A 14,980-nucleotide genomic window follows, 5' to 3' on the forward strand; every position below is an offset into this window, starting at 1 on the left:
TTACCGACAAAAGTATTGCTAATAATAATAATAATAATAGGACCAGTGCTTAAAAACAGAATACCGTTTTATTTGAACGAGCCGTTTACTTTTTGTGGCAAGTACCAATTCACATTCGAAATGATTCATTTCTTCTGCTTTTTCAAAATGATGGATCTACTTTGGGTGTGTTTTAACAGCTTTAGCTCTCAATCTGTGCTTTAACAGTTACAACTCAAATACAGCTTAAATCATAGTTTTGATCAGGAATGTAAGAAAATAAATAATGAATGCATCGCATAAAAAAAATGAGACAAAAGAAAACACGCTACAGATACAGGCTACATCCAAAAATAAATGATGCTCTTCATATGAGCAATAAACATCTTCTCCCAAAGTACATGGAAAGTAATCGCGTAACTGAAGGGGTCATTTTACAAAACATCATCAAATACTTTTTAACAATCAAAAGGTCCAAATCATATGTTTTTCTTTAAATCTTGGAATACCATTTCAAATCCACTGGATTTAATTTCGCTCTGCTGATGCCAACGGCCGCTCAGAAATACAAACATAACTGTGAACTCTCTTGCTTTCATAAGCACTTTCAAAGTCCATCAAAAACAGATCCTTCCAAAGAATATTTACAGATTGCATCTTTAAACACTTTGCTCCAATACCGGCAGGATGAACAGAGGAACGTGTGTCTGTCCTTAAATGACCTCAAACCATGCTGAGGCCTTAGCATTTCAATGTGTGATGCAAATGACACTTGCTAACTTAAACTGCTGTGTGTGTGTGTGTGTGTGTGTGTGTGTGTGTGTGTGTGTGTGTGTGTGTGTGTGTGTGTGTGTGTGTGTGTGTGTGTCCTGGTTTTCAGAGACTGATTGCAGAAGGCTGAGCAGAAGGCACGTGGTGTATTGAGAGGAAGAGGTCTCTGATTGGGAGAGAGCTTCACTCTGTGGAATAACATCCAACATGTGTCCCTGCGATGCAAACTCAGCGTCCAGTTTCACAGTTTATAATAATACAAAATAAAGACAGTAACACTCACGTCAGACACAGGTCAGTTCTGTATCTTTGTACGTAAACAAAAGGGAACACATTGGAGGGATTTCATCCATTTTGGAAATAAGAACACATCCTCCAGTAAATGGTCACTGATATTAAAGCTAAATGAAAACACTCCAGTGAGCCATGAAGAACTTCACTTCCAAAACAGCTGACCTATAAACTCATCTGGGAGACACACACACACACACACACACACACACACACACACACACACACACACACACACACACACACACACACACACACACACACACACACACACACACACACACACACACACACACACACACACACACACACACACACACACACACACACACACACACACACACACACACACACACACACACACACACACACACACACACACACACACACACACACACACACACACACACACACACACACACCACACACACACACACACACACACACACACACACACACACACACACACACACACACACACACACACACACACACACACACACACACACACACACACACACACACACACACACACACACACACACACACACACACACGGAAGAGACAGCCAGTGGATTCGACAAAATATACAGGAATGAAAACGGCAGGCGGTCCGTCAGCTGCAGTCTGTTCCAGCAGACTGACAGACAGACAGCTCCACAGCACCCTGACTCAGAGCTCAGCCACAGGGGGCGCTCTCACATCCCTCCCTTTCTTCCCAAAAAAAAGGTCTTGATTTCGGGTCACATAAATCCTCTGGGATTAAAACAGTGCAGCAACCAGTCGGACTTGTTCCATTCCCTAGCCACACTCCTGGATGCATAAAGTCGCCATGGTAACCACTCTCCTATGTGATCCTGTACAGAGTGCTGAGAGTCTGGGTGAGGAAGTTGAAGAATCCTCGGCAGACGTCTCTCCAGTCCTGCCAGAGCGGGACGGCACCCTGCGACAGAGAAACATACAAAGAGACATCAGTCCAGAATATTCAGTCAAGATGGCACCAAAGAGTTCAAAGGCACAAAATGAACTTAATGATAAGTTGATAACATACAAGGTATAGAATCAATGTGTAGTCCAAAATAGGACATAACTTCTCTCTCAATGTCAGTAAGCCATACAAATTTAAAAAGTGTCCTGAGCCGTTGTGTTCATCAGTAAAGTGGAACTTATATGTGAACTATTCACATCTTAAACTGCACTGTAACTTTTTATTCATGTATTTTTTCTTTTAATGTTTCTTTTATTATCTTTTTTTTTTTTAATGCCTTTGTCTGAATGTCTTTCATTTTTGGAAAGCACCTTGAATTGCCTTGTGTTGAAAGGTGCTATATAAATAAACTTGCAACAAACAATGTGAGGTTCGTTTTTTGCTGATATTTGGAAATGTCTTTCGTTGAGAACATTTGAGAACATTTGAGAAAGATTAATGACGGTTTAAAGCAGTCAATAAAATATATATTTTATCCAAATTGTGAGTCACTGCAACCAGGACAAGTCCTTGAGCATACTGTCAAAAATGGCCACAAAAATATATAAGACTGTTGCATGAGAGATTAACGGCGGACAGAGAGAGATCAACACACACTTCACCAAACTTCCCCCTGGCCCAGATAATAAAACTGTTGGATCATTCAATATCTGACATTTTTAAGGCGGGCCAAGATGCTAAAAAATGCACATTTAATGACCCGCCCTACAAACTGCACTTGACTTTATCACATGACTGTAACTTCATGCAAGTCAATGGGGGTCCCTTTGTTCTGTTGGCACAGACACAGATTAAGGGTTTGGCTCTTGAGGTGCTTCAGGGATCATTTACAGCTGCTTCAGCATTTTGAACGCAAGTGAGCCAAATAATTGAAGTTGGACCATAATGACTACCTGGGTGGAAAGGAGCAAATCCTAGAAGCTGATTTTTGTATTTCTTGTGAAGACGGAGGACACATATCCAGATGTGTGTGAACAGGAGAAGGGTGTAGAACAGAGAAAGAGACTCCATGCTGCACTAATGGAATAATGAAACACTTCGCCACTTGAACGAGAGGATAAACAAGTGTGTGAGTTAAAGATGCTACTCTGAACGGTCTGCACCTCACGTGCCTGTGGTTAACCCTCCCTCCCTCCCTCTCTCCTTCACAATCTCCCTCCTTGCCTCCTACTTTTGTTGCTAACTGCTATACAGAAGAAGTCTCTGACGGTGCTTTTGGCTCGACTCGGCGGTAAACAAAACCATTTCTGTCTGTCTTCCTGCAGAGAGCCAACAGACAGCTCCATGAGGGGACCAACGGCATCACACACTGCAACAGGAGCTGCTGCACCCTTATAGTAGGGCTGTGCAATTAATCGTATTTTAATCGCGATTACCATTATGGCTTGCGACGATTATGAAAACAGCATAATTGACAAAATACGATTATTTTGCTGGGTGCGCTTTCGCCCCTCCCTAAAAGCCCACTCGGCCACGTGGGAGTGACATGTGTTGTGAGTGTTCAGCGAGAGCGAAGATGTCAGAACAAGAGCAGCAACTCGTTAAAAAGAAGGGTAAAACTATTTCCACTCTTTGGAAGTACTTTGTCATTACATTTCACATCGCTAAAGATATGTGCCCAGTTAGCACTGTTAGCAACCAGGGCTTTAAGCAACTTGTCAACACGTTGGACAAGCGTTACGCGATGCCGTCTCGGTATTATTTCAGCAGGTCTGCGCTGCCTGCGCTATGTGACAAATGCCGTGGGGAAGTTGAGAGAGATGTGGCTTCAGCTGACTACTTTGCTAACACAACAGACCTATGGTCTAGCCCAGGGGTGCCCAACCAGTCGATCGCGAGATGTGTCTAAAAATAGAACAACAATATTCTGTTTTATCGTTAATGTCCTGTAACATAATCTTCCTGTGCCAGAATAATGCACATGAACGCATCAAAGCTTTGTGATTGGCCGGTGTCACCCCATGTGTCGGGGCGTGGCTGAGGGTCTTCAGTACAGGTGGCAATATTGTCACCTGCCTGCGCTCATCTCTGAAACCAGACCATGTAAACAGGCTGGTGTTTCTTGCAAAACATCTTTAAGAGATGACATGAGCAGCCTTACCAGCATTTGCCATGGTGGCCTAAACATTTTATTTGGTCTTAAATTGTAGTTCAACATTTATTTCCTGTTACTTCTGGACCATGACGGTTGGCCAGCCTTCAACGTTTAACTGAGTGGAATATGTTGAATATGTTTTACCAACATGTTGGCTATATGTTAAGTAGTTTTCAGTAGGTTGTGACAGTGCACTGCATCATATTTGATTTAATTTATTTTGGTCTAATTTATTTTTATTTATCATATTAATAATCTATGTTTAGTATGGTTTTGGAAGTGTGCTCCAACATATTTGTTGATCTTGTTTATTGGTAAAATATTATTTGTTTTAAAGTTCAATAAATGGTCAATGAATAATCGTCAAAATAATCGTGATATCAATTAATGACCCAAATAATCGTGATTATGATTTTTGCCATAATCGCACAGCCCTACCTTATAGTGTGTGTGTGTGTGTGTGTGTGTGTGTGTGTGTGTGTGTGTGTGTGTGTGTGTGTGTGTGTGTGTGTGTGTGTGTGTGTGTGTGTGTGCGCGATCCGTGTCCGAGTGTGAGTCAAGACTAGGTGACGTCATCTTTGTTTATGTGCATGAGGCGGGACGGCGAGGGAGAGAGAGAGCAGTGGGGACTGGGGAAGTGTGTGTGTTTGTGTGAGTGTGTGTGGGGGGGGAGGAGGTGGAGAGTTGCTGCCAACTCCTCACGCGATCTAGACTACAGGGGAGGGAGGGAGGGGGGAGGGAATTAAAGACATAACAATACAAGGAAACAGACAGACAGCAGTGTAAAACATACTGTGATTTCATCTGGGAGTATCGTTTGGATGTGAAATGTGTTTGTGTTGTTTTCAGGTGTGTAGGGCATACTTCAATTCATATAGAGTTAGAAAGATTAGAGCAACAATGATGAGGAAGGAAACTGTACAAAAACATAAGTGAGGGAACATGAATCTGAAAGAGGACTGTGTGCAATGAAGTTTCTAAAAAGTACACATTTATATAACTACATAGAAAAAGAGGAAATAGGAGAGAGAGGTGGAAAGATTTAGGACGGACATTTGTAAAAAGGTCCACAGTAAAAAGTGAAAAGAGATTAAACTGGCTCACACGCGAGTAGTGATCTGTCAAAGACACACACACACACACACACACACACACACACACACACACACACACACACAACACACACACACACACACACACACACACACACACACACACACACACACACACACACACACACACACACACACACACACACACACACACACACACACACACACACACACACACACACACACACACACACACACACACACACACACACACACACACACACACACACACACACACACACACACACACACACACACACACACACACACACACACACACACACACACACACACACACACACACACACACACACACACACACACATCAGACTGCTACACTCAGATGGAGGGAAAGCAATAAGCAGTATTTCACTCCACTGTTCATTGTTTCATTTTTGCAAACTGTCATTCCTGCATTTCCTTGTGCCACATGTATTTTTCTGATTATGTCTAAGGTATATTGTATGTTACACGGTTGGAGAAGTAATGGGACAGTTTTTCATTGACAATAATCACACTCTAGCTATTGTGCATATGACGATAAAACCTTTGTAGAATCCCTTCACAAGAATGACACTGAATGCTCAGGTGTTTCTAACATTGTGATAATGAAGCTGGACTGGACTAATTTTCTAACAGGGTCTTTTGAAACATGTTATTTAGGTCACTGTAAATGTCCACATTACTTTGTTTACTATAAACAAAACCTATAACATATTATAGCTAAACACACTGTATATAACACTGAAGCCCCGCCCCTCCTCTTACCGCTCTGTGGAGGACTGTGGCATTGATCTCATCTCCGATGGCCCTCAGCTGGTGAGCCACCCTCCTGATGACCTGCACCTGCACTGCCTCTCCTCCGGGGGCTCTGTGACGAGGGGAAGCCCAGGAGAGCTGCTCGTTCTGTGGCAGCAGGTCTGGAAGAGGCCCCTGCCTGCTGGAGGCCTCCTGGGGATCCTCTCTGAGCGAGTCTGCAGCAGAAAAATGCTAAATTAATTCACAAAATAACATGCAATTCTCCATAATTGTTTAATCATTTAAAATCGTTTTTCCATATGCTCTTACTCTTCGTCTCTCTTTTGAGAAAAACAGTTAAAGTTTGAAAAGACACAAGTGCTTTATTGCCACAGCCTCTGGTTATGCCTAACAAGTAGCGCACATTAACCGCCTCCTTAGCAATAATAGAGACACTTCAAGTGTGTGGGGGGGGCAGACCATGCGGCAGACCAACAGAGACCTAACATACAAGAACACACACAACTTCATACACACACCTCCCAGAACACTTCACTTCCAGGCCATTACCGATCAGTATGAATGTTTAATTACAATGAGTATGAAGAGATAAGTAAGGTTGAAACAATATGTTCACCATTTGCATACAGTAAAATAAGTTCCTCTCAAAGTGTATCATACTTGATAGAGAATAGAAGAGGGAGTTTTTAAACAACATTCAACATTTATTCCAGTTGGGTTGTTCAGTTACATTAGTTAGACTTGTGGCAACACATATTTGCTAAGGAGCCTGATGGGTCTGTTTCCTCTTCATGGAACTTTGGAGAGTAATCTCTTAATCTGCTTAATAAGTCTGGTATGGAGAGAACTGTGTGTGTGTGTGTGTGTTTGTTTGTTGTGTTTACAGATCTAGTGTTGTTGTTGCCTTCTGTCTGGTTGCTTTAGCGTGACAAAAAGGCCTAAAACTATTAGAGGTTTTAGGATTTTATGAAAAAAAAGGAAATTGTCTCAAATCTTTAACGGTAACCTACTTGATCATTTTTTTATTTATCATGCTTATTGTTCTGCTTTATTCAGATACATCTTGTTTTGTGTAAGCATTATATACAATGAATTCATTATTTCTCTTTTTCTGTATCTTATCATTTCTTTTCAGATATTTCACATAACACATTTATAAAATTAGTTGCTAAATTGAATTAGTTATTTTTTTATGTTCTTGTTATGTTTCTTGCTTATTTGAATATCCATCCAACATATGAAAAGGATTTATCATACTACATGAAAGATCCTTGTCTCTGGCAGCGTGTCGTTTTTAATAGACGATTAGATAACCTTTGTACACTTGTTTCTGACTTTGACAACAGCTTTCCTGTGAATGGACCCCTGTCTCTGTCACGGAGCAGAGGGTCTCTAGCAACCACAACTCTTTGTTGCCACAGAAACAGGCACCCCTGGCAACCACAGCATCTACTTTGCTAGGAGGATTACAACTGATCCTTTAAAGATGCAGGTGACTAGACAGAGGGAGAGATGGAGGCGGAGAGGGAGGAAAGAGAGAGCGGAGGAAAAATAACAAACAGGAAACACTGGCTTGTTGCCAAGGTAACTTGAAGACAGCACTCTTGGAGACGTCTCTATTCGATTGGCCGGCAGTGGGGGTCTGAGCTGGATAGGCTGGAGGGATGTAAGGGGGCGGGGCTGTTGGTGAACCGGTCTGTTTGATAGGCTGACAGAGTGACAAGGTGACAGAGATCCTGAGAGCAGATAAATATGGGATGCAGGAGACTGGGGGGGACTCGGTTGCCGGGTGAAGGGGTGGCATTACAAATAAAAACAGACTAAAGCCGATAAAAGCTTACGGCTGAGAGATGTTGTCATTAAATAACAAACCGACAAATCCTCTGACTAACCAAAGAAATAATAAATAAATTAACAAACAATTCCTTTTTTTATTCAGCTAAATAATTTAGCTGATGCTTAGATCCAAAGTCTCTTACGGCCCCTACACACGGCGGCGTGCGTTGTCGCTTGCCGGCGGGGGGGGCTGAAACTCGACCAACAACCAATCACATGAATCTCCCACCCCAGACACACAAGCACGCGGTTTGATTGGCTAGAGCTTGTATTGGCATATGATTTGATTGGCTGGCGCGTCCGTCGAGGCGTCAAAAGTAGAACATTGCTCTACTTTTGCAGCGAGCACCGCAAGAGAAGCTCCGCATTGCTCCCACAATGCAGTTCGGCGAATCGTGACATCACCCCATTCAAAGTGAATGGGCAGAAGCGACAACGCACGCCGCCGTGTGTAGGCCGTTACCATAAGTGCCTTCAACTACGATGATATAGAACAGCAAGAATCCTGCAAGGACATTAGTTTCCAAACCTTTTAAGCGCTATAACCATTTTTAAATAAATATTTTAAATTGTATTTTATTAAGTACAATTTTGAGCTACTTGAGTTGTTCCATTTTTTGCTACTTTGTTCTTCTCCTCCTCTACAGTTCAGAGGTACATGGTGTACTTTTACTCACTACATGTATTTAATACCTTTAGTTACTTCACAGATGTGGATGAATGATGTGAAATCTAATCAAGTGTTGAATCAGACTCTAGTTCCACCTGGAGTAAATCCACCAGCTACCCTGCAGTATACAAAGCCATTCAAACTAGCTGCACCTTCACCAGCTTTGAGAACACTTTCATGATCAATCATTATAAAACATATCATATATATTATTCTGAAATGGACCAATCTGCACAACGACTACTTTTACTGTCTTTCACTATATTTTGATGAGAATACTTTTCTACTTTTACTTGAGGAACATTTTGAATGCAGGACTTTTACTGTAACAGAGTATTCCTACACTCTGGTACTTCTACTTTTACTCAAGTACAAGATCTGAGTACTTCTACTTTTACTCAAGTACAAGATCTGAGTACCTTTCCCACCTCTGTGCACACAATACAACAAATTCACTTACAAATCGACAAAAAACTTTCATAATGACTGTTTACCAACCTGACAGATGATCTGGATAAAGTGACATTTTAATTATTGAGTGCCTCATTAGTGAATAACTGAAAGTGTCTGACTAATTAATTCACTAGGTTGCTGAGTATCTAACTGATAAACCTATTTACTGACTGGATAACAAAGTGTCTCCCTCATTAGATGACTAACTTTGATTCGTAGCCTGACTGATAAGCCTGATTAACTAACTGTAACTCTGACAATTTAAACTAAGCTTAACACCTGACTGAGAGGCCAATAGAAGCTCTTGTGGGCAGACTACAGACTGACTGTGTGCTGCCAGGCTGATCTCAGAGCAGCAGGAAATGCAGCACATTGGTTCCTTCAGACTGCACAGGACATGTCTGAACATGCCCGGCATGCACAGCTGACCTGCAGCTGAGAGAGGAAGGGGGTGGGGCAATGTATCTGTTTACCCCTCTATCTGTCACAACACAGAGACACAGTGTCTAATGTTAACCTGTGTTTCCTGTATCCTGTGAATGCCAACACCTGAATTTCCTTTTCTACAGCCTCCACATTTCCCTCCAGGATACTTATCTAAGTTTAGACTCTGCGTGACTCATCCTAACATAATATGGGGTGTCTCGCTCACACATAAAAACTGCTGCAGATGTAAATGAAAAAGGTACAGCCATGTGCCTGTATCTAGCCTTTATTCCCCAAATACTGGGATTGTAAAAAAGGGACATTTTTGACAATACAATAAAAATAGGTCCAAGGTCCATTCATGCAAGATATCCCAATTCCATTATAGAGATAATAGAGAAGAGGGTTTTTACAATGTCAAAAATAATGTACTATAAAAGGTCAAATGTGTTTTCTGTGTTACCGCCCACCATTGTCAGAGGAAGTTCCCCTCTTCTCACCCCTCGTGAACTCCAGACAGACAGACATTGTCTCATGAACAAACCAGTAAGAGCTCCTGAGGCAGCAGCAGCAGCAGCTCAGTGGTCTGCTGGCTACAAGGCCAAAAACGTCACATGTTTATTCCTGCGACAGTGGGTAACACACATCCTCTTCATCCCTCCACCTGCCCCCATCAACACTGCCCAAACAGTCTCCTGTCATGGAGACACAGCACAGACTGAACTGATACTCTCCTGCCAGCTGACAACGTCTGTGTATATTAAGGGAGGAGGTCAGGAAGGCAAGCTATGCTGAGTCGTGACTCTTGGTCAGAACCTGCATCCACTCTGATCTAATGCTTATCCTGCAGCAGTGATTGGCTGTGAATCAATGTTTTAAAGTAGTCACATTCCACCATAGGGCATCAGTAAGTAGTTAAACAGGTCACACACAGACTACACCATCATGGTTAAACAAACATATTATTATATGTTTCTTTTGTCTGTGACATCAATTAAGCCAATGCAACATTATTATTTCACAGCTAGTGCTCAATATGTAAAATAAGCGTTGGTGAAAATATGTTTTTTTTAAGCAGATGTTGAAAATGACATATTTCTAAGTATCTGCCATTAATAACATAAATGTATGCATGTGTATGTATTGTCACATTTCTCATTGTTGTTATGGGTGCTTTGCTTCTTCTTCCTGAATGTAGTCCAACAATAAAAAATACAGATCTGTTTCCACCTTCAGTCGAGGCCAAACATATCTGTGTGTTTGTGAGTTTCTCTCCGAGGTAACTGTTCTAAATCATAAGTGATGTGCCTGGTGTTACAAACACAGGGAGAGCTAACCCACATGGTTTTAACAACACCATGCTGCAACCCACATCCTATTACTTAAGAGATATAACACTTTGTATCTCCCAAATAACCTAAACCACGCTGGATATCTTTGATTAAATGTGAATAGGACTATCTTACCTGACTGCTCTCCTGAGAAGACACTGGCCCTCTCTTCCCTCCGATGGCAGAGAGGTGAGGGAGGCGTTGATGATGACGATGACCAAGGTAACTGCTGGTGAGTCTGGGGCTCGTCCTGGCCCTCTGGGCGGGGGCAAGGCACCGGGTATGACATATAGAGGGCCTGCAAAGGGTGCAGGTGGTGGTGGTTCTGGTGGAGGTGTAAGGCCCCGGGGCCAGTCACAGAGCCGGTGGTGATGGTGATGGTGGTGGTGAGCATGCCGGGCCAGTTGTAGAAGGGGCGGGGCAGCTCCATCCGGCAGGAGCTGTGGCGAGGCAGGGGGCCGTCTCCTGGTTCTCCTCCTGTCTCCCCGGCGCTCTCCATGGTCTCTGCACGGGCCATCTCAGTAGCCTAAATCACACAGACATGCGTCAAACAAAGCAAGACAACATGTACTGAAGCATCAAATCAAAATGTATAAACATAGTCATCTAAAAAACAACAAATTGAATTCAAACAAACACAAAAAACAGTGGCCCTGAGAAATCAATGTACAAAGAATTAAGAAAACATGTGCAAGTCTTGTTCGTGACCCCTCCGGATATATACTATCTGATAAGATATACTTTATTGATCCAAATTAAAGTATATATTATACTATCAATAAAAAAAAACATTTAATTTGATTTAATATATAATAGGATAACATATCTCATACAAAAACACCAGAAAAGCACACATACACACATCTAGTCTTTCTCCACCAGTTTGACCCAGCAACCTACATTATAAATGATCGTACCGGCCGCTAGGGCACGAGACTTGTTTGTAAACAGATCTGATCCGCGCCGATCGAGCACGAGGAAGCGAGCACGCGTACACATCATAGGTACACACAATCTCACAGAAAGGCGAGCCACGCGGAGATTTCTCTCCGCTTTGACAATAAACTGATGATAGGAAGGATAATATCGAGAAAAGACTGAGCATAAATCCTCCACGTGAAGTGAAATTAATAAATGTGCCACTTAAAATCCCGTTTATTTAGGGTTATTTAAAAAACGCAAGGAAAATAAATCGGAAAATGCGTAAAGATGTCGAATTACAGAACCACGACCCTGCTTTAAGTTTTAATACATTCAATCATAAATGCATTATTCGTTTGATAAATTAACCAGTTTCTGACAGTTTTCTGGTTCTGGGGCTAAACACATTTATTTAAATAGCCTATCAATATCGTGAACCTTTAACTCTGATTTAGGATTTTTTTTTCCATTAACGTTTCTGAATGGGACTTGTCCGGACATGTCTCAAATCAGAACTATAACGCGAAAGGCTCGAAGGCGCAGGGGTCAATACTTTACATCTGTTGTAAAAAAGAGAGTAAATGTTGATAAAATAATTTCAAAGTAGATATGCACCGATACGTTCAACCACACTTTCTTCTGACAGCTCGACAGATGATGCAACTTGTCTTTAAGTTACATTACATGTCACTTGTTAGACGCTTTTATCCAAAGCGACTTACATACATTCAGTACTGTGGACAATCCCCCCAGGAGCAATTTGGGGTGAAGTGTCTTGCCCAAGTTGTCAAAAACCTTTCCAACTTCTGCAGCAGTAAATAAAGATGAAGCGCTTACTGGCTGTTTATGACGCTCCGTGGTGATGCGGTGTGCAGGGCAGAGAGCAGCCGTAATAGGTGCACATCAGACGGGATACACTCTTCCAGAACAACCGGCGGGCGAAGTGTCACAAGATGTTAAAGGTCCACTCGGGAGGAATCGTGTCATTCCATGTCAAAGATCTGCCGTTGATTGTCACGGTTTATAATCAGCTGGTTGTTGTCTGTTAGATTAACCCATCAGAATATACCGATGAGATGTATAAAGAAGGAGGCTGGTCTCGGTGCTCTTCTCTGAAGATCTGTCGGGTCTGAGCGCTCTCCTGCTGCCTCACTATCTTTGTCAATACAGAAGATACAGCAGACTTCCGGTTTGGACTTTCAGAATAAAACACACCACAACATTTATTGACCTCATAAATAGGTTGCGTTCCAATAGTTCATTTAGCTTAGGAACCTTCCTAACGGAGTGAAATGACCCGGAAGTACGTCACTGGCAGCCATGATAAGTGCCGTTCCAATTCTCCAAATGAAAGGAAAGGAGATTTCAAACTTCCTTTATAACCTCCTTTAGTTTAGGAACCACTGGACCTCCCTAACTGAAAGGAGAGGAGAAAATGCTGCCCCACAATGCATTGCAGCCGCAGCATTTGCCATCACACAACAGTCGGCCGTTCACGGAAACAAACGATATGACGGAGAAATGATATCATGAATGTTACGGTGCTTATTAAGCATTTTAAAACGTATGTGGTAAGTTGCCAAAGTGCTTTTTTCTGAACGTTCATCAGTATTATAATCAAAAAGAGAAATATGAACGTTAGTTTTTACTGAAATGATCAAATAAAGTCAACATTTCACAGTCTTTACTGAGCTGTGTGGGGTTTGTTCAACTTTTAAAAGATGTTTGAATGGTGATATACACAGTGATAGATGTTAAGGACTAACGATACGATACGATACGATATTACTTTATTGTCAGATCAAGTTTGAAATTTGACTTGCGTCACAGCAGCTCCATGTCCAACATCAACAGACAAATATGCATACACAAATACATGAAACACAAACATTTAACATAACAGCACAATCAGTGAGAGAAAAACATGCTCAAAGAGCCTTCAGCGTGCATTTGGTCTGGGATTTAGCTCTGTATTTACTGTGAGGACTGACTGATGCACAAAGGAGTGCTTCAGTCTGACTTTATTGAATCGTCAGACTGAAGCACTCCTTTGTGCATCAGTCAGACAAAGGAGTGCTTCAGTCTGACGATTCAATAAAGTCAGACTTTATAATAAATACATCTGTATTGATTTTAAGATCTTTTCATACAATCATACGTATTGGGATCATTTGTATTAATGTGGACCGGTGTTCCGGATTGACTGGTTCCCCGATCAACTGGTTGACAGATGTGGAGGCGTGGCCTCGACTGAAATACACATTTCGATCGCTTCTTCTGTCGTTTACATACATCTTTTGGTATATTTGGCTGGATAGGAACACTTTGATGCACATTCAGTACCAGTGTGTGAGGTTGTGCTTACGATGGCAATATCCGAACGCGAACAGCGAGGACTACAAAAAGAAAAACGAGTTGATCGGGGATGTCTGTTCAAAACATTGCGAGCTCCAATAAATCAATTAAACCAGCTATTGTTGCTAGACTTATTTCTGAATATCGTTCTTAATGTGATACCAAGTCCATCTGAGACCTGTGTACACCTTCAGACAGCCTCCAAGTGAAGCACATGTTCTTTACTCACAGTTTGAAAGCAGCGTGGAGAAGTCTTCAGCTGTGTTAAGCTGTGATCCGCTCGAATAAATCCTTAAAACCAGTGCTGGAATTGGGCCGGTACTCACCGGTACGCAGTACCGGCACTTCTGGTTCTGACCCATGGAGTACCGGCACTTCTTGCTCAGTACCGGCATGCTGGCGGTACTCCGGTACTCATGCACCGTGCCAGTACTCAACACTCTCCCGCCGTTCTTATTATACATCCATATATATATATACAGCCGCCCCGTACTCAGTAGATGCGTCATGAGGTGCCGAACGGACATTCTCATCGCTCTAACAGCTGTTTACTCCTGTCATTCAAACAGAACGTGCTGGAGAGGGGGCGGGGCTTATCTTCTCCATGTAAATACTGTGGTGGAAACGACTATGTCAAAATTAACCTATTTGACCGTGATTTAATAGTAATACACGTTTCAAAATAATAATAATAATAATAATAATAATAATGCCGAAGTAACAACATACTGAAAACTGTTAGTAAAACCATGTTTTAATGCTTTACAATTTACATACCTAGATGCACGTGTGTTGTGTTTATGCAGTGCAACTCCCACCCAGTGGGTGGCAATGTAGAGTGATAGAACAGAGCAGGCACGCCCCCGAGAGAAGGAAAGCAAGTCACGTCACAAATTAGCATTTCTAAAATGTTAGCGTGGATTAATAAAAGTGCAAAAAGACAGCGGTTGTCGCCGGAAGAAACTTCAAATACAGAGAATGCTGTGCCTGTGT

At 42.0% G+C, this 14,980-nt stretch overlaps 1 protein-coding gene across 1 annotated transcript; it reads right to left on the minus strand.

Annotated features, from left to right (window-relative positions):
- Positions 1 to 1,501: 1,501 nt before the first annotated feature.
- Positions 1,502 to 12,786, minus strand: bbc3 (BCL2 binding component 3). Its single transcript, XM_034231871.1, has 4 exons — positions 12,470 to 12,786; positions 10,847 to 11,237; positions 6,005 to 6,210; positions 1,502 to 1,984 (listed from the first exon to the last, which is right to left on the minus strand). The coding sequence occupies exons 2-4, from the start codon at positions 11,226 to 11,228 to the stop codon at positions 1,889 to 1,891; spliced, it is 684 nt and encodes a 227-aa protein (XP_034087762.1). The 5' UTR covers positions 11,229 to 11,237; positions 12,470 to 12,786; the 3' UTR covers positions 1,502 to 1,888.
- Positions 12,787 to 14,980: the final 2,194 nt, after the last annotated feature.

The sequence above is a fragment of the Gymnodraco acuticeps genome, unplaced genomic scaffold (genome assembly GCF_902827175.1).
Source record: "Gymnodraco acuticeps unplaced genomic scaffold, fGymAcu1.1, whole genome shotgun sequence".
Classification (NCBI taxonomy): Eukaryota; Metazoa; Chordata; class Actinopteri; order Perciformes; family Bathydraconidae; genus Gymnodraco; species Gymnodraco acuticeps.